This window comes from Sapajus apella, unplaced genomic scaffold (genome assembly GCF_009761245.1).
Source record: "Sapajus apella isolate SASKATOON/1434 unplaced genomic scaffold, GSC_monkey_1.0 scaffold24, whole genome shotgun sequence".
NCBI lineage: Eukaryota > Metazoa > Chordata > Mammalia > Primates > Cebidae > Sapajus > Sapajus apella.
Genome location: NW_022436964.1, coordinates 21,941,153 through 21,961,232, shown reverse-complemented (window position 1 = coordinate 21,961,232; position 20,080 = coordinate 21,941,153). Strand labels below are relative to the sequence as shown.

The window sequence follows — 20,080 nt, the reverse complement described above, 5'->3', positions numbered from 1 at the left end:
GGGAAACTCCCATTTTTAAAACTGTCATATCTTGTGAGACTCATTCACTATCACAAGAACAGCATGGGAAAGACCTACCCCCAAGATTAAACCATCTCCCACTGTGTTCTTCCCACCACATGTGGGAACTGTGGGAGTTACAATTCAAAATGAGATTTGGGTGGGAACACACAGCCAAACCATATGAGCCAGGTAGTAAATAATTTAGGCCTTGCCTTGGTAACATTCTTTTGTATTTTTTTTCCTCTCTCTCTTTTTTTTTTTTGTTTACCACCCATTAAAAATGTAGAAACTATTCCTAGCTTGAGGGCCATACAAAAATAGATCTCAGGTGTGGTTTATTGACTACTGCATATCATCTGCAAGTATAGTTTTCTTTTCTACCAATTTTTATGCCTCTGATTGTTCAATTGATTAATACTTCTAGCACAGTGTAGAACAGTTAAGGATATAGTAGGCATCCCTGTCTTGTTTTTAATATTAGTGGCAAAGGTCTCTAGTGTTTTCCTCATATGTAAGATCCTAGCCTTAGGACTAAGGTACACATTTTTAAAAATCGTTTTCAGCAAGCATTCATCAGTTGTCATCTTGTTGAATTTTAAAAATCAGAATGAGTGTTTAATTTTGAGAAAGGCCTTTTAAGCATCTATAAAGGCAATCAGGAATTTTCTTCATTGTGTCTTTTTTATGGCCTATTTTCTTAATGTGATGTTGGCTTTTGTTTGCTGATGTTACTAGGAGATTTTGCATTAATATTCATGAATGATACTGATCTGCTTTTTTCTTTGTACTCTGTTATTTTTTGTATGTATGAAGGCAGTTGATTTATAAAAACAATTTTCCTTCATTTTCAATACCTTTGAACAGTTTATGGAGCATTAGGGCTATTTGGTTGGGAAGTTGCCTTGAATTCCTCTGTGAGCACCATCAAGGCCTGGTGCTTTTATGTGGGGCAGTTCCTTAATCTTTCTAGGGACAGTGGTCTCTTTAAGCTTTATATCTTTAATGTGCTCAGTTTTGGTAATCTATATTTTCCTAGAAAAGTACTGATTTCTTTTGGGTTTTCAAATTTATTAGTATAGAGGCCTGCAAAATAGTCATATGATTTTACAAATTTCTTCTGGTTAGATTATTTTTCTTTTTATTTATCTTTTGGTGTATTTGTATTTTCTCTGTTCTGCTCTCCTTCCCTGCTGCTCCTTTCTTTTTTTTTTTTTTTTTTTTTTTGAGGCGGAGTTTCACTCTTGTTACCCAGGCTGGAGTGCAATGGCGCGATCTCGGCTCACCGCAACCTCCGCCTCCTGGGTTCAGGCAATTCTCCTGCCTCAGCCTCCTGAGTAGCTGGGATTACAGGCACGCACCACTATGCCCAGCTAATGTTTTGTATTTTTAGTAGAGACGGGGTTTCACCGTGTTGACCAGGATGGTCTCGATCTCTTGACCTCGTGATCCACCCGCCTCGGCCTCCCAAAGTGCTGGGATTACAGGCTTGAGCCACTGCGCCCGGCCGATCCTTTCTTAATTTAGCTAGCGATCGTCTTATTTTGTTAATTTAGAAAAAAAGCAAACTTCTGTTTTTCTTTTTTTTTTAATTGTACTTTAAGTTCTGGGGTACATGTGTAGATTTTGCAGGATTGTTGCATAGGTACACACATGCCGTGGTGGTTTGCTGTCTCCATCTCCCCATCACCTACATCAGGCATTTCTCCCAATGTCATCCTTCCCCAGCCTTCCCACCCACTGCTGTCCCACCCTCCAACAGACCCCACTGTGTGACATTCCCCTCCCTGTGCCCATGTATTCTCATTATTCAACAACTGCCTATAAGTGAGAACATACGGTGTTTGGTTTTCTGTTCTTGTCTCAGTTTGCTGAGACTGATGGTTTCCATATTCATCCATGTCCCCAACAAAGGACATGAACTCATCCTTTTTTACGGCTGCATAGTATTCCATGGTGTATATGTGCCATATTTTCTTTGTCCAGTCTATCATTGATGGCATTTGGGTTGGTTCCAGGTTTTTGCTATTGTAAACAGTGCTGCAACGAACATAGTGTGCATGTGTCTTTATAACAGAACGATTTATAATCCTTTGGGTATATACCCAGTAATGGGATTGCTGGGTCAAATGGAATTTCTATTTATACGTCCTTGAGAAATCGCCACACTGTCTTCCACAATGGTTGAACTAATGTACACTCCCACCAACAGTGTAAAAGCATTCCTATTTCTTTACATCTTCTCTAGCATCTGTTGTCTCTTGATTTTTTAATGATCACCATTCTAATTGGCATGAGATGGTATCTCAATGTAGTTTTGATTTGCATTTCTCTAATGACCAGTGATGATGAGCATTTTTTCATATGTTTGTTGGCCTCATAAATGTCCTCTTTTGAAAAGCATCTGTTCATATCTTTTGCCCACTTTGGAATGGGTTTTTTTTTTTTTTTCTTGTAAATCTGCTTTAGTTCTTTGTAGATTCTGGATATTAGCCCTTTGTCAGATGGGTGGATTGCAAAAATTCTTTCCTATTCTGTTGGTTGCCAGTTCACTCTGATGATTGTTTCTTTTGCTGTGCAGAAACTCTTAAGTTTAATTAGATCCCATTTGTCAGTTTTGGCTTTTGTTGCCATTGTGTTTGGTGTTTTACTCATGAAGTCCTTGCCCATGCCTATGTCCTGAATGGTATTGCCTAGGTTTTCTTCTAGTTTTATGGTTTTAAGTCTTATGTTTAAATCTTTAATCCATCGTGAGTTAATTTTTGTATAAGATGTAAGGAAGGAATCCAGTTTCCGCTTTCTGCATATGGCTAGTCAGTTTTCCCAGCACCATTTATGAAATAGGGAATCCTTTCCTCATTGCTTGTTTTTGTCAGGTTTGTTGAAGATCAGATGGTTGTAGATGTGTGGCATTACTTCTGAGGCCTCTGTTCTGTTCCATTGGTCTATATCTCTGTTTTGGTAACAGTACCATGCTGTTTTGATTACCGTAACCTTGTAGTATAGTTTGAAGTCAGGTAGTGTGATGCTTCCACCTTTGTTCTTTTTCCTTAGGATTGTCTTGGCTATGCGGGCTCTCCTTTGGTTTCATATGAAGTTTAAAGTGGTTTTTTCCAGTTCTGTCAAGAAGGTCAATGGTAGCTTGATGAGGATAGCGTTGAATTTATAAATTACTTTGAGCAGTATGGCCATTTTCATGATACTGATTCTTCCTAACCATGAGCATGGAATGTTTTTCCATTTGTTTGTGTCCTCTCTTATTTCCTTGAGCAGTGTAGTTTGTAGTTCTCCTTGAAGAGGTCCTTTATATCCTTTGGTAGTTATATTCCTAGGTATTTTATTCTTTTTGTAGCAATGCGTATGGGAGTTTGCTCATCATTTGGCTATTTGTCTGTTATTGGTGTGTAGGAATGCTTGTGATTTCTGCACATTGATTTTGTATGCTGAGACTTTGCTGAAGTTGCTTACCAGTTTCAGGAGATTTGGGGCTGAGACGATGGGGTTTTCCAAATAAATAGAGAGACAATTTGTCATCTGCAAATAGAGACAATTTGACTTCCTCTTTTCCTAATTGAATATGCTTTATTTCTTTTTCTTGCCTGATTGCTGTGGCTAGAACTTCCAATACTATATTGAATAGGAGTGGTGAAAGGTGGCACCCTTGTCTAGTGCCAGTTTTCAAAGGGAATGCTTCCAGTTTTTGCCCATTCAGTATGATAGTGGCTGTAGGTTTGTCATAAACAGCTCTTATTATTTTGCCATACATTTCATTGATACCTAGTTTATTGAGAGTTTTCAGCATAAAGGCCTGTTGAATTTTGTTGAAGGCATTCTCTGAATCTATTGAGATAATCATGTGGTTTTTGTCTTTGGTTCTGTTTATGTTATGGATTGTGTTTATAGATTTGCTTATGTTGAACCTGCCTGGCATCCCTGGGATGAAGCCTACTTGATTGTGATGGATAAGCTTTTTGATGTGTTGTTACATTTGGTTTGCCAGTATTTTGTTGAAGACTTTTGCGTCAGTGTTCATCATGGATATTGGCCTGAAGTTTTCTTTTTTAGTTGTGTGTCTGCCAGGTTTTGGCATCAGGATGATGTTGGTCTCATAAAATGATTTAGGGAGGATTCCCTCTTTTTGTATTGTTTGGAATAGTTTCAGAAGGAATGGTAACAGCTTCTCTTTGTATGTCTGGTAGAATTCAGCTGTAAACCCGTCTGGACCTGGACTTTTTTTAGTTGGTTGGCTATTAATTACTGCCTCGATGTCAGCCCTTGTTATTGGTCTATTCATGGATTCAGCTTCTTCCTGGTTTAGTCTTGGGAGGGTGTAAGTGTCCAGGAATTTATCCATTTCTTCCAGGTTTACTGGTTTATGAGCATAGAGTTGTTTGTAGTAATCTCTGATGGTAGTTTGTATTTCTGAGGAATTGGTGGTGATATCCCGTTTATCTTTTTTTTTTTTTGCATCTATTTAATTCTCTCTCTTTTATTAGTCTGGCTAGTGGTCTATTTTGTTGATCTTTTCAAACAAACCAGCTCCTAGACTGATTTTTTTTGAAGGGTTTTTTTTGTGTCTCTGTCTCCTTCAGTTCTGCTCTGATTTTATTTGTCGTCTCCTAGCTTTTGAGTTTTTTTGATCTTGCTCCTCTAGCTCTTTAAATTTTGATGATAGGGTGTTGATTTTAGATCTTTTCTCGATTCTCATGTGGGTATTTATTGCTGTAAATTTCCCTCTAGACAGTTCTTTAAATGTGTCCCAGAGATTTTGGTATGATGTGTCTTCATTCTTGTTGGTTTCAAAGAACATCTTTATTTTTGCCCTCATTTCATTGTTTATCCAGTCGTCATTCAGGAGCAACAAACTTCTGTTTTTAAAAATTAGATCTGTTTATGTTCTGTATTTCATTGATTTTTGATTTCATCTTTAGTACTTCCTTTTGGTTACTCTGTTGTTCTTTTTTACCCAAGTCATTTTCAAAAATTTATTTCACTGAAAATAGATAGGTATTTTTGAGTTGGGATCTCCCTGGTCACTCAGGCTGGAGTGCAGTTGTGCAGTCATGGCTCACTGCAGCATCAAACTCATGGGCTCCAAGTGATCCTCCTATCTCAGCCTCTGGAGTGGCTGGGACTACAGGTGTATGCAACCACACCTGGCTAATTTTTTTATTTTATTTTATGTTTTTACTTTTATTTTTTTTGAGATGGAGTTTCACTCTTGTCCAGGCTGGAGTGCAATGGCACAATCTTGGCTCGCTGCAATCGCCACCTCCTGGGTTTCAGCAGCTCTCCTGCCTCAGCCTCCCGACTAGCTGGGATTACAGGCATGTGCCACCACCCCTAGCTAATTTTGTGTTTTTAGTACAGACAGGGTTTCTCCATGTCGGTCAGGCTGTTCTTTAACTCCTGACCTCAGGCGATCAGCCCACCTCGGCCTCCCAAAAGTGCTGGGATTACAGGTGTGAGCTACCATGTCTGGCCCCACCTGGCTAATTTTCAAAAAAGTTTTATGTAGAGATGTCGTCTTGCTGTATTGCCCTCAAGTGATCTTCCTGCCTTGGCCTCCCAAAATGTTAGGATTACAGGCATAAGCTGTTGCACCTAACCCCCACAAAAATTTAGTGTTATGAATTTTCCTCTTATTACTGTTTTGCATATATCTAACAGTTCCTGTTTTTAAAAAATTCTGTAATTTGTTTGTACTTCCTCTTTCACTGAACAGTCTTTAATAGAAGACCTTTTAATTTCCAGAGGAAAGCTGTTTTAATAATTTCAACAATTCAGTTTTAGTGAATTGTGATCAGTGTTATTTATTTATAATTTTATACAACTTTCCAATATTTGTGTGACCTCTAGTACCTGATTTTCTAAGTGTTTGATGCTCACTTGAGAAGGTATATTTTGTATTGTCAGTATATAAAGTTTTGATATATACAGGTTGAGCATCCCTCATCTGAAAATCTGAAATCCAAAACTTTTTGAGCACCAACTTGATGCCACAAAAAGACAGTTCTGCCAGCCTTGGTGGCTCATACCTGTAATGCTCACGTTTTGGGAGGCCAAAGCAAAGAATCACTTGGGGCCAGGAGTTTGGGACCACCCTGGGCAGTATAGTGAGACCTTGCCTCTACAAAAACTTAAAAAATTACCCAGGCATCGTGGCTCATGCCTGTAGTCCAAGCTATTCAGGAGGGAGGACTGCCTGAGCCTAGGCATTGTAGACTGCAGTGAGCTATAATTGCACCACTGCACTCCAGCCACAGTGACAGAGTGAAAGCATGTCTTAAAAAAGAGGAAAATTCCACACCTGATCTCATATGACAGGTCATAGTAAAACACAGGCGCACAACACAGTTGATTCCACATCCCTGGGGAAAGAAAACCTTTCCAGCCTGTTTCCTTTGTAACATACCTTCCCACACACCCAGATTCTCCATGCATGTATATCTGTAAAGAGTAATAAAATGGTATGTGTGTAGGCTGCATATGCCAGTGGCAGGTTTCCCATAATGCCTCATGTGAAGCCGACCTAGGTGCATTACAGTTTTGTTTTTTTGCTTATTCTCTGTTCTGTGGTGTCAAGATACTGTTTAAAATGCCAAAAAGGCCTGCATGATACCTGTAGGGTAATTCAAGTATTCCAAAACCTGAAACACCTCTGGTCTTAAGCATTTCAAATAAGAAATACTCAACCTGTATCCACATGATCTACGTCATTGGTCATTTTGTTTAAGGCATCCTCTATCATCACTTTTTGCTCAATTGATGTGTCTTGTACTGAGTGGAATATTGGAGTCTCTTATTTGTGTGTTTATATCTTCTATACATCTTCTGTTGTTTTCTTTATAAAGTAGTTGCCATGTTATCTGGTGCACAGGTACTCAAAATTTTTGTCTTGTCAATTGTGACTTTTAGTATTAAAAAGTGCCCCATTTATATTTAATGCTTTTGCCTTGAATTCTATTTTTTCAGAAGATAGGTCTTTTAAACAATTTCCACTTGACTGAAATACATTTGTTCATACCTTTATTTACCCTTTCTAAATCTCTCCGTATTCAAGAAGCATGCAGTATGTGATTTTTATTACTCACATATTTGGCCTCAGCTGTCACAATATTTTACAATTATATGTATTGCTTTATTATATTCTTTTTTTCTATGATGTATCTTCTGTGCTCTGTAAAACATTTATTTTCTGGCATTTATGAATATTTATATTTGTTTTAATCCTCTGTTATTTTACTTGAACCTGGAGGGGGAGGTTGCAGTGAGCTGTAATTGTGCCACTGCACTCCAGCCTGGGCCACAGAGCTAGACTCTTTCTCAAAAAAAAAATGTATTGACTCCCATCAATTAGCCTGTACAACAGCAAGCTTATTCTACTTTCCTCTTTCCCTCTTCCACTTTGCATCCAATTTTTGTTACAACATGTAACATTTGTACATTTGTCTTACACCTTCACTTTAGTATTTGTTTTTGTAATACATTTGGATATATTAAAGTCCTCACTATAATAAGTTATTTCTGCCAGGTCTGGTGTGGCTCATTCTTGTAATCTCAGCACTTTGGGAGGTTGAGGCAGGAGGATGGGTTAAGGCCAGGAGCTCAGCCTGGGCAATATGGGGAGACCCCATCTCTACCAAAAAAAAAGGCTGGGCATGGTGGCTCACGTTTGTATCCCAGCACTTTTGGAGCTGAGGTGGGTGGATCATGAGGTTAGGAGCTCCAGACCAGCCTGACCAACATGGTGAAACCGCAGTACAAGAATTAGCTGGGATTGGTGGCATGCACCTGTAATCAATCCCAGCTACTCGGGAGGCTGAGGCAGGAGAATCACTTGAACCCTGGAGACAGAAGTTGCAGTGAGCCGAGATAGTGCCACTGCTCTCCAGCCTGGGCGACAGAGTGAGACTCTTGGGTTCAAGAGTCTAATTTTGCATTTTTAGTAGAGACGGGGTCTTTCCGTGTTGGTCAGGCTGGTCTCAAATTCCCCATCACGAGTGATCCACCCGCCCCGACTAAATTGCTGGGATTACAGGCGTTGAGCCACTGCCCCTGACCCAATTTTCTTCATTTCTAAGGTAATTTTGCCTTTTTCCTCCACTTGTTTTTAAGTACAGTTCTTTTAATTCTTCCTTCTAGTAAGAATTTCTGATTCATGGTGGAGTTTTAAATATCCCCATATGTTTTTGTGTATGTATTTATAGTTGGAGTATAGTCATAACGTTTTCTTCTGCTTCTTGGTGGTTTTTTTTTTTTTTTTTTTTCAAGGGGAATTTTTTTTTTTTTTTTTTTTTTTTGGTAGTAACTGTATGGATTTGTTTCTTTCCTCATTTTTGTGCTGGTTTGTGTGATTTCTAGCAATGGCTTCTTTTTCTGCCAGTGTAAAGTCCAGATTCTTTAGTAAGCTTGAGTTGGTGTGTATGAATAATATATATTCATACAGGACCCTGTATGAATATATATTATTTTGATTTTTTATTGTTTTGATTTTTCTTACAGGACCCTGAATTTTCTTTTGCTTCTTTTCACCTTCACCACCCAAGTGCCAAATGATTCCTCTCCCTTTTCAGTTTATTTCCCCCTGAGCTTTGCTTTTGAAGACTGTTAGTTCAATAATGTGTACTTTTAAGTCCCTGCCCTGTAAACCTTTGACTGGACACTATAGTAGTATTTTCAGATTTAGGGTGGGCTTACTTGGCCTGCATTTGCCAGAAAGCTTTGCAGCATTAGCAGGGTGGGCACAAGTATGTGAGATTGCTCCCCAAGATTTATAAATTTATGTTTATTGCAAATGTGGGTATGCTCTATTTTCAAGTTAGGCTGAGGGTGTGTTTTGGTTTAGTTTTATCTGTTTTAGTTTTAGTTTCCCACTGTCATCAGTTTCCTTGGAAGTCCCCAGTGATAACTAAATTTTCAGAACTGAGCAGTTATTTTCCAGCTTGAAGGGACAAACTAATAAAACATATTTTAGGGCGTTAACATGATCAACTCTGAAAATTACAAACTCCATTCATAATGACAGTCATATTCAGTACTGTTGTTAGCACTTTGCAGTTTTGCTAACACTTCCATATGCTTTTTCTAAGGTAATCCCCTCAAAAAAATGTGTTTCACAGATGAATAAATTGTGATTTAGATTAATTCCTGATGCCATGCAGCAATTAAGTGACAGGACCAACTTAAAACTAAGGCATTCTCATTTAGACTCTGTCTTTTCTGCACTACCTCATTATTTAAGCTTGTTGATTCACGCTGAGTGTTCAAACTGGTAAACCTCCATTAGGTTTATAGTGAGTATACTTAGAGTCATACAGGCATGAACCTTTATGAAATCTGGTTTGGATTGTGGGTTATTTTATCCTTTTCAGAAGACTAACTGTTCTTTCTTCCTTCTACCTTATAGGACCAAGCCATATGTCCTTCTATGTTCGAGCCCACAAAGGGTCAACACTCTCTCAGTGGTCTCTTGGCAATGGCACCCCAGTCACAAGTAAAGGAGGAGACTACTTTGTCTTTTACTCCCATGGACTCAAGGCCTCTGCATGGCAGTTCTGGATAGAAGTGCAGGTGCACATTTCCCAGCATTGCTTGTTCCATTGATTAGGTTCCCAGGTGGTATTTAGCAAGAACCTTGGGTTCAGTATTCTGGCTTCCAAGAACTGAAGAACTAATTGATTTTCTTTGGCAGGTCTCTGAAGAACATCCCGAAGGAATGGTCACTGTGGCCATTGCTGCCCACTATCTATCTGGGGAAGACAAGAGATCCCCTCAGCTGGATGCTCTGAAGGAGAAGTTTCCAGATTGGACATTTCCCTCTGCCTGGGTGTGCACCTACGACCTCTTTGTGTTTTAATCTTGTGGATGAGCTCTAAGTACATGCCCAGTGGATACACCATGTGACATGGTTTCTCCCTATGTTATGTGGATGTTTGTAACGTAAGTCAATGAATTTTAATGAGCATATGTTCAAAGAGCTTTCTGGGTTAACACTTTTCAGGGCTAAGCACTATAAGGGTTAAGCTGTGGCACAATGATGCATGGCCTGTTGACACTTGAAAATGCATTTTCTGGCATGTAAGCACATGTGGGTACTGCCACTACACACATGTTATTTTATGTGATCTTAAGGACAAAAGCCAACAAACCACTTCAATAGCCGCCCCTTTAGGATCAAGAAAGAAGTACACTGTCAGACAATCGTTAATGAGATAAAAGTGGTTTCCAATTTAAGCTCCAAGACCATTTGTCGTATTAGTGGATGGTTGGTGAAATATCACTCACTGGGGTAATGATTCCCCTTGAGACTATAACTCTGTGTGGGTCACTGAAGTGATTGCCATAGGGCTGGGGGAGAAGCATTGCACTATTGAAGACGTAGCCTGTGCTTAGCTGTTTCTTCAGGCAGCCTCTCGAGTGTGCTTTGTGTCTCTATACTGAGGCCTGGACCCGAAGCTGAGCTGATGACTCACTGTCCTGACAAGTGGACACTCAGATACATTGCTATGCTGTTTTCCTCTGAAACATGTCTGTTACCTCTCTCCATCTTACCAATTTGAAAACAAGAATATTTGGCCACATAGCCCTCTCGTTTTTGTAGGTTCTTTTGGTTCTGAATATTGTGTGTGCAACTATGTGACCTTAACTTACTTCCTCAGAGCACTGACCTGCCACCTGGGCTATTCTGGGGTAGAAGGCAGGCTGGGAGTAGTGGGCATTTTATAAATATTTATTCTTTTGTTTCATACGAGTCTTGTGTTATACAAGCTTAATCCTTTATGGCATAATCTTATGTCTTCTTGTCTTCCAGCCAGTTGAATAGATTTTCTCAGTAACTTACTATCCAGCAGGCTGGCTTTCCTGAGACTTGAGGTTGTGGCTTATACTGGAGTAAGACCGCTGTACCTGTAGGTGGTTCAGATCCTGCATAATGGCAGCATGAGGACTTAAAGGTGGTTTTCATTTTGAAGATGGCCGTGTAGCTTGTAAGGTATATCATAGCAGTACCTCTCATGGCTTTTTGGTCCAGCAGTGAGGGGGTTCATGAGATCAGTGGTAAACTGTGCAAGCTTTCATTTTACCATTAGGAAATGTAAAATGTTGGAAGGCACAGTTAAAACAAAGAGGGGTAGCTAGATTTATCTTGGATGATGGAGGAAATGAGAGAGGAATGCTCTTGAAAGGTGGCCTGTGGATCTATTTGAATAGAAAGAGCACAGTAAGTGTGCAATGCAGGAGGAAAACGTCCTTAGGCTGCTTGTCTAATGTGTATGACGTGCTTTTAAAATCCTGCTCCTCCTTGCCTGCCCAATCTGTGACTCCCTAAAAACTAACTGGGGCCATGTATAGCAGGGCTGCAGCCAGAGCTGAATGATAACACGTTGGGCTGTCACATGCATCAGCACTGCACACTGGAGTCATTGCTTTTTCTGGACTTTGTAGAAATCGGTCTCAAGTGCTTCAAGAGTATGGCTCTTGCTACTTTTATCTGTCAGGTAGCATATAAGGTTTGTAGGGTTTATATCTTATACAGAATCACAGTTGTGGAGAAAAAGTAATAATCTTTCAGTGAATTTAAAATATAGGCCTATTTTGCATCCCCATGCTTAATCTGATACAATTAGTGTTCCCTGTGATTTACATCCACTTTGGAAAGGATGCCTTTACTGTTTTTCAGTAATAAATCACTGTTTTCCTTTTGCCTTTGGGTTATTTCCCTGTGTAAACCATTGTCTTTGTTTTGGTTTTCTTTAGCATTATGAAGCTTTGGTATTGTACAAGGTCAATAATAAGATGCTCACACTAGTCTCAGGGCTTGTGTAACATTCTGGGAGGTTGTTTTAATGCCAGAAATGGTCAAGTAATTATCGAAAGTATTTATGGCTCTGTTAAGCACACAGTCTGTCACATTGGAAGATGCTGAGATTAAATTTTTTCTTAAAGAATATCTGATCATTTAATTTCTAAAAGAGTCTTTTCAAGCTCGAACACAGTCACTAACAAATGCATTATTTTCTGCAGAATTTAAATGTTAGTAGTACAGTACTGCTTATTCAGGGAAAATGTGTGAAGAATTATGATTTCACAGTAGTTCGTTCTTGTGTTTGACCTAAGAATGACTGTCAAATGAAGTGTTTGTTTCTACAGTTTAGTATATACAAACAAGCATGATAGGATTCTTAAAGATATTACTACTGAGGGAGCCACAAGCCAGCCTGCTGACTCAGGAAGCTGTAGGAGTGTTTATCAATTTATTATCACTGGTTTACTGACTTACTGAGGATTAATTAATTGTTGCCTTACAATGTTACTGAAATAAACTTTTTAATATACTGGTTGGTATCTTTTTAACAGAAAAACAGATATGTGTTCTTATGTATCCCCCTGTTTTCAAGGGTTATTCCATGTCCACAGAAACGACCTAGATGGCTCATGAGGACAAGTAACGTGGAAATGTTTTCTTCAGTTGGAATCCCTTATCTTGGAATGAAATGATACTTGTAAATTTCACAGAATTATTAGGTAACTATTGAGCTTAAGCATATGTAGCAGTTTTAAATCATCCCCATTAGCAAAAAAATATCAAAGGGCAAAGGGTGTTCTTTTAGGGGTGCGGGGAGTAAGGGTAGGACGGATGGAAGAAATTGGCCTTCAGCCAGTGACCCATTGCTTATTCTCATCTCCACTGAAGGAAAGGGTGCCACCACTCACCAAAATAGAGCATGAACTTTTGAGTTCAAAGATCTCTGTGCAAGTTATTTAACCTTTCTGAGTGAATTCTCTCAGAAATAGTTCAATACAAGGTGAAGCAGCTGAACAACTTCTATCCCGTTATTGGCCCTAAAAGAATAATTCTCTTCTTGGCCCTTCTTCTTTTAGAGCCAGTAAAGCCAAGATGCAGTCTTGGCCCTTCTTCTTTTAGAGCCAATAAAGCCAAGATGCAGTTATGGCTCTTGTCTTTTTAAAAAATACTTCTTAGGGAGTTTTGGGGTGTATCAGTGCATTTTTTGACCCTTCTACTTCCATATTTGATTTGTAAAAATATAACAGGTTGATAATTTCTTTTCTACAATTTGGCTCGACATCATAACCAAAAGAAATTTATGCTACAAATTCAAGGTTGGCTTAAAATTAGAAAGTTGGCCAGGCACGGTGGCACATGCTGTAAACTTTGGGAGGCCGAGGTGGGGAGATCACTTAAGCCAAGTAGTTTGAGACTGGCCTGGACGGCATGGCAAAACCCTGTCTCTACTAAAAACACAAAAATTAGCAGGGTATGGTGGTGTATGTTTGTGGACCCAGCTACTAGAGAAACTGAGGTGGGAGGATGGCTTATGCTCAGCAGATTGTGGCTGCAGCAAACCATGATTGTGCCATTGCCTTCCAGTCTGGGTAACAGAGCAAAACTCTTTCTTAAAAACATTCAAAAATCAGTGTAATGTACCATATTAATAAAGGACAAAACCCACGTGACTGTTTCAATAGATGCAATGTACGTTTGTTGAGTGTTTTCATCATGGAAGGGGTTTTGGATCCAAAACCCTTCCATGATGAAAACACTCAACAAACGTACATTGCATCTATTGAAACAGTCACGTGGGTTTGTCTTTATTAAAGACCAACTATACATAAGGGAACATCCTCAACCAGATAAAGGCTATCTATGAAAAACCCACAGTTAGCATCATAATTAGTGATGAAAGGAAGATTCTTCCTAATATCAGAAGACAACATGGATGTCCACTATTGCCATTTAATAAAGCATTGTACTGGTGGCTCTATCCAGGACAGTTTGTCAGGAGAAAGAAAAGGCATCCAGATGGAAAAGGCAGAGTTTAAACTGTCTCTGGTTGCGAACAACATGACCGTCAATACAGAAAAGCCTAAGTAATCCATGAAAAAGAAAAGTTCAGTGTTGCATGATGCAATGTCAATATACAGAAACAACTGTATTTATATATGCAATCCAAAACCAGAAAATTCCACTTTTTTACAATAGCATTAAGAATAAAATACTTAGGAATAAATATAATAAAAGTATGAGACTTACTAAAAACTATAATTCACTGTTAAAAGACATTAAAAACCCAATAAATGGAAAGACATCTCATGTTCATGGACTGGAAGGATTAATATGGCAATATTTTCCACATTGCTTTATGTCATGAATACAGTCCTTATCAAAATCTCAAATGCCTTTAGTTTAGTAGAGAAATTGATAACCGGATCCTAAAATTCATACGGAAATAGAAAGGAACTAGATTAGCCAAAACAGCCTAGAAAAAACAAACTTAGGACTCCCACGTTCAAAATTTCCTGCAAAGCAACAGAAATCAAGGCAATGTGGTATGTGCATAGGAAGAGATTACAGATCATCATAATACAATTAAGAGTCTATGAATAAACTCATATAGCTATACTTGATTGATTTTTGACAATGGGAAAAAAATCTTTTCAATAAATGGTGCTCTGACAGTAGCCACATGTTAGAAGAATGAAATCATATCTTTTATATCATATACAAAACTGGAGATGCAACTATAAAACTCTTAAAACTTAGGCATAAATATTCATAACACTGGATGAGGCACAAGCAACCAAAGAAAAAAAAGTTTGACTTAATCAAAATGAAAGTGAAATGAAAGACTGTGTGATTGTAATCACATGGTGACGACACTCAGAACCTAAATCAGACTTCTGTTGTATTCTTACCAATTTGTTTTTTAGCAGTATTAATGGGTACATTTTAGAGTCTTCTATTTTGTGTGGAATTTTATCTTCCTTTTCAAATGCTGTAATTAACATCATTTAAAAAAAAAAAAAAACAAAACCTTGAATATTGAAGCCTAGGGGAAAAAAGTGAAAAGAAAGCCAACAGAATGAGGAAATATCTGCAATTTATATATATATAAAATAGTATTTAGAACATAAAGAACTCCAGCAAATGAATAATGAAATGACATAAGTAGACATTTTTCTTCAAAGATATACAAATGGCTAATAATCCTACGAGAAGATGTACATTAGCCATTAGGAAAATGAAAATCCCTATGATGAGATACCACTTCATATACAACTTTGGATGGCTACAGCCAAACTAACAATAACATGTTTTGGTGCCAAGTGAGACAGAAGTCCACATACTGTGTGTTTCCATTTAGATGAAATGTCCAGAATAGGCAAATCCATGGAGACAAAGCATATTTAGGAAAATGGGAAAAAGTCAAAGTAATTTTTAATCCCACTTATTAGAAATGACACCTAGGTTCCTCTATACTTACATGTAAAATTTTGCTTGCTTCGTGGGGTATCTTACGGTATACATAATTTTCTGTCATTTCTTCATTATACTTTGAACATTTTCCGTGTCATCGATATGGACTGTTTCCACCAATAGATTACTGTTAGGCATCTAGAATGTTGCCAACTCTTGACGTTCCCATTCTAAATCTACATACAAACAAATATTTTAAATAAAGTGGTCTGAATTTCTAGTTACTTCGTAAGGAAAATTCTAAGAAACAGAATTATATAATGAAAAGATGATTTTCATGGCTTTTGTTGTTAACCTGAGATGATGAATAAACAAAACTTTTTGTAATGGTTTTATTGCCCTTTACAAAGTGGGGAAAAATACACATTACAGAAATAGCAGCAACTTTAATTACAAAGCAAAGGTTGATTTTATTCCCATACCCCAATGACTTCCTGTTTTGGTTTCAGCAAATAACTTATTAATAAATGCATCTAGTAAACCTCAAATAATTATACTGAATATTTAAATTCATTGGCTAAAATTATGGCTTAAACAGTTGATATGTGAACCAAGCAACACAACAAAATAAAAATGGAGTTGTAAAAATTAAATTATATAACAAATAAATTACCAAATTTTCTGTAAACCTACCAAATTTCTTGCTGTGGGACCTATTTCTATTAGTTGAAAAAGGAATATTTTATTTTAAAAAAAAAGATTCATGGCCTAACCCATAGGAATACAGTTAACTTACTGGTGCCCTGCTTTCAAGAATGAGATGAACTCAGTAGCACAGTGTTTTATTTAAGATATTTGAGAAGATCACAGCTCTTTATAATGGTAAATCATTTTTATTGACTGAATATTCACACCAAACACAAAAGCAATGCTGGTTCTTCTCCTTAATGGACTACAACAGGAGAAGAGAGTTCAGTTTCTTGCTGGGCTGCATGTACTCACATGCAAAACATTATCTTAAGATTCAGGGAAAGGTGGTTTGAAACAAAAACTTAAATAAAAATAGCACCAGAAGGACCAGGTACCAATAATCACATACTCCACCCATTTGGGAGTTTTATTTTGTGAAATTATTGCACTTGTAATGTAAAAGTAAATGATAGGATATTACCCAACTCAGTAATTTTAAATACTTTGAAGAATTCTGAACTAAGCAGTTTCAAAACGGTTTTGAGTTTTTCTTCAAAGGAAACCTGGTTAAGACAACTAAATCTAGCCATTTACTTTAAAAAGCAAGGAGACAGGACCAAGTTTTGTTTCTAAACTACAATTGCACTATGAAAAAAGGGGTTGTTTTAGATAGTGGTACGAATTTGGTCCACATCAAATACATCGTTATTATAAAAATAAACAAGTTTTTTGTAAAAAATAACATTGCATTCCTTGTTCAAATTGCACAGTACAAACAAGCTGTCTAAATTAATACTGTTATAAGTTAATTAGAATTACATACAGTGGATGTGTGTATTTAGTCTAAAGCAATTAAGGAGTATGCAGTTCTGTTTTCATAATGTATGAAAACAAATTTAAGTCATTTCTAGAAGTACATAAAATATTTTAAGTTTACAATGAAGAATGCATTCTTTACATACTAATTTTTAGTAGCTGTGATAATACAGGATTCAGCAGTCTATTTACATAGAAGTCCATCTTTATTCAATTTACAAAAGCAATAAATAAAACTACATTAATTTGCACAAAACCTGCTGCATTTCATGATCAGTGTGATCATTTCTGTTACTTCATGACCAACCCAAAAAAATCTGTCTTCCTCAACTTGCAAAGAGGAGCAAGCTCTATCTTTGTAGACATGCAGAATCCAGCATTAAAAGCTTACAAATTACAATACAAGCCCTAAAAATATGAACAGTGCCTTTGGGTATATCTACACAAGAGTATTCACAAAAAGATACTGTTCCTTAATATAAAATTGTTTAGTGGTATCTAACAGCATAATTGAGAAGAATCCCTCAGACCTGTGCCCACACTGATCTAATGGGAATCAAGCTTGCTAAAACAAGCACATCAACTCACAGGTCAATAGCTTCCATCAATTCTGGACTGGGATTTAAGGGGCTAGTAAAGCCAAGGAGAATGTTTCTATCACACTGGCACATACTGTGCTCCAGGGTAGATATCTATTCAGGAGGACTGTTTAAGGAGTCCAGCGAGCTCTATCCAAGGGAGCAAACAGGTAGGTAGCTTAAGTACCTGATAAACTACAGCAAGCACCTTAGCATTTTTTTAAAAAAGCAGTCTGGACATATGCAGAACCAGGAAACATAAGAAGCTGTAAGTAGTGAAAAAGTAAGCTCACCTAGGACAAAACAATTCCTATGGTTTAAGAGCTACCAACCTCTGAGTAAAACCAAAATATTCCCATGTACATCTGTACAATATTTACTTTTCACTGCAGCTTAAAAATTTTTTATGAAAGATGCTTTATATCACATTTTTATGGAGTCAAAAAGATTTCTTAGACAAGAATTAGTTAAAATCTAGTAATACTTTACCAAAGAGTCTCTGAACTGAGTTCTCCTGTTAAATCAGCCAACTAGGTTACAACGTAGAGTTGCATGCTGCTGCTAATTAATACTGCCCCATTGTGATGGGAACCTCACTGTTAGGACACAGAACAGTCGTAAGTCCCATCCTGAAAAGGTTCTTCCTCCTCTGCTTCAGCTGTGTCCTCCTCTTTCCGGCTGACCATACTGCTACTCCCGACTTCACCCTGGGGGATGCTTCCATGGCTGGAGGAGCCCCTGGTCTCCTCTGCCCGGGGGCTACTCTGTTCAGGAGTCTTACCCACAGTTATTGGTTGGAAGGCATCTGGCTGGACCTGCTCTTCTGTTATCTCACTGAGCTTCTGCAGTTGTGGCTTAATGATGTTTAAAAATGGCTTATATCCAGGACTATGTAGAGAAAAAAAACATGAGCTCATCTGCCATAATTGAAAAGGTTTGGTAGAATGTTACAGATAAACTCCCACTAAGCATTGATATGGTAAGGACAATGATAGATTATGAGGGGAGGGAGGAGGCAAAGAAGGTACGAAGGAAAGGCTTCTTGGGTGTCCTGCCCAACACAGAGGGGGCTGCATGTTGCATAAGCCTGCGGCTTAAGTTTCTAAGCACACTAGGGGTAAAGGCTGATGTTTTAGAACCAGTATTACAAATAAAAATTTTATTTTACAATTGAAAAGCCAAAAGTGGTTTAGACTCGAAAAAGGACCTTCAGACAACATCTAACCTAAAGCCATTTGGCAATTAAGGAAAACCAGATCCAAGTAAGGGAAGTAACTAGCCCTGAATATGCATATAACTGGTAATAAAGACAGGGCTAGAGACCAAGGCTCTGAACTGCCACCACAATTCTAATTTGGATTTGCTTGTTACTGCCAAGGAATGTTAAATTGACATGGACCTTAACTTTGAGACTTTTCAAGTAGACATTTTTAGATTATAGCCTCCATTTCCACAGGACTGCAAATCTGAAGTTCCAGTCTAATTCTAAGCTCATTTGCACTGCATCAATCTTAAGTCAGTGACATGCATTCACAGTATAAATTATACACTGACTAACATAATAATGTATAAGTATAATACACGAACCATAACTAAGCCTTAAGGTGAAAGGACAGAATTCACCAAGAGACAACAACCTAAAATATTAGATATAAAGATGGTAAAGCAGCACTTACCAGTCTGTAGATGCCCATCGGTCCACTGCATGTAGCCCTGTCTTTATGTTCTGTAACATCTCTCCATCTACCTCTGAAGACTGTGTAATAACCAAAATCTGATTGATTACTGAGGATTCTCTAAGAATCAGGCCTATAACAATGCACCAGTCCAGGCACCCTGCCTCCATGAAAATATGTAGCAAATACCTAAATAAAAGCAGAAACAAAATGATTTATGCTAAGGAGGATCTGTAAGATGCACAGAAGTGCAATGATTATTAGGAAAGTAGCCCCATACCTATATGCCCAAATACTCTGAGTGGGCATTCTGTGATTTCAAATAGACCAGAAACTCACCGAAGCTGGACCTGGGATTTATGAGGCCCTTTACTGGCCAACTCCATGGAAATGTGCTCCAGCTCTGACTGAGTTAAACTGAGTGTAGAGAAATTTTCATCCACCACTGTCCAATCTCCATCCACCATGGAGCTACTTTCAGTCAAGTCTGTGGCTGAACCAATACTGCATTCATCACCTGATGAAGAATTGCTAGAAGTTACAAACCAGCTTCTTGTAGAAAATATATTTTCCTTTAATTTTAAATATTAGTTGTTCCTCAGATGTTGATTTCTCAGGATCTTGAAATTAAAACATGAAACCCATGGCTAAAATTACCATGTGAACATAGAAGATATTTTTTAAAAATTAGATGACCAGACATTATGTGTCTTTAGATGAAAAAACATACTACCACCACCTATGAAGCAGTCTTCCCCACTTCCCTCAATAAAATCTGGCTAGAATTTGACCAAGTCTTTACAATCACCTACTAATTTACAGGAAATACAGAGGAAACTGTTAAACTAAACGATGAAGATATAATAAGCAAAATCATTATTGTTGTAAACTCCACAAAATCAAATTTCTTCAATGAATAAACTGCAAGGAAGGGAAAAGGAGATGGTAGGGAACATCCACTTGAAAAGAGAATTAAGAACACAATCACAATATGTGAACCTTATTTAAATCTTGACTCAACCTATAAAAAATTATGATGTTTATGAAATAATTGGAAATCTGAATACTTATTGAATATTTGATGGTATCAAGGAATTATCAAA

The 20,080-nt window shown here is 37.7% G+C and overlaps 2 protein-coding genes across 7 annotated transcripts in view; one reads left to right on the top strand and one right to left on the bottom strand.

The window, feature by feature from the left end:
* The window catches only part of ERMP1 (endoplasmic reticulum metallopeptidase 1), a 59,817-nt gene extending 47,482 nt beyond the window's left edge, over positions 1–12,335 (top strand). The window contains exons 14-15 of one of the 2 annotated variants that reach the window (XM_032291075.1): positions 9,410–9,573; positions 9,695–12,335. In XM_032291075.1, the coding sequence (XP_032146966.1) occupies positions 9,410–9,573; positions 9,695–9,859 (329 nt within the window). In that variant the 3' untranslated portion in view covers positions 9,860–12,335. Of the gene's footprint in view, positions 1–174; positions 1,031–9,409; positions 9,574–9,694 lie in introns of those variants that run through there. The other variant, XM_032291076.1, reaches the window with a different exon arrangement.
* A 1,251-nt stretch (positions 12,336–13,586) lies between these two features.
* Positions 13,587–20,080, bottom strand: part of RIC1 (RIC1 homolog, RAB6A GEF complex partner 1) — a 151,411-nt gene continuing 144,917 nt past the window's right edge. For 4 of the 5 annotated variants that reach the window (XM_032291070.1, XM_032291071.1, XM_032291072.1 and 1 more), the window contains 3 exons: positions 19,317–19,494; positions 18,978–19,166; positions 13,591–18,189 (listed from right to left, as the gene is read on the bottom strand). In XM_032291070.1, coding sequence (XP_032146961.1) covers positions 17,901–18,189; positions 18,978–19,166; positions 19,317–19,494 — 656 coding nt within the window. In that variant the 3' untranslated portion in view covers positions 13,591–17,900. Of the gene's footprint in view, positions 18,190–18,977; positions 19,167–19,316; positions 19,495–20,080 lie in introns of all 5 variants that reach the window. The other variant, XM_032291073.1, reaches the window with a different exon arrangement.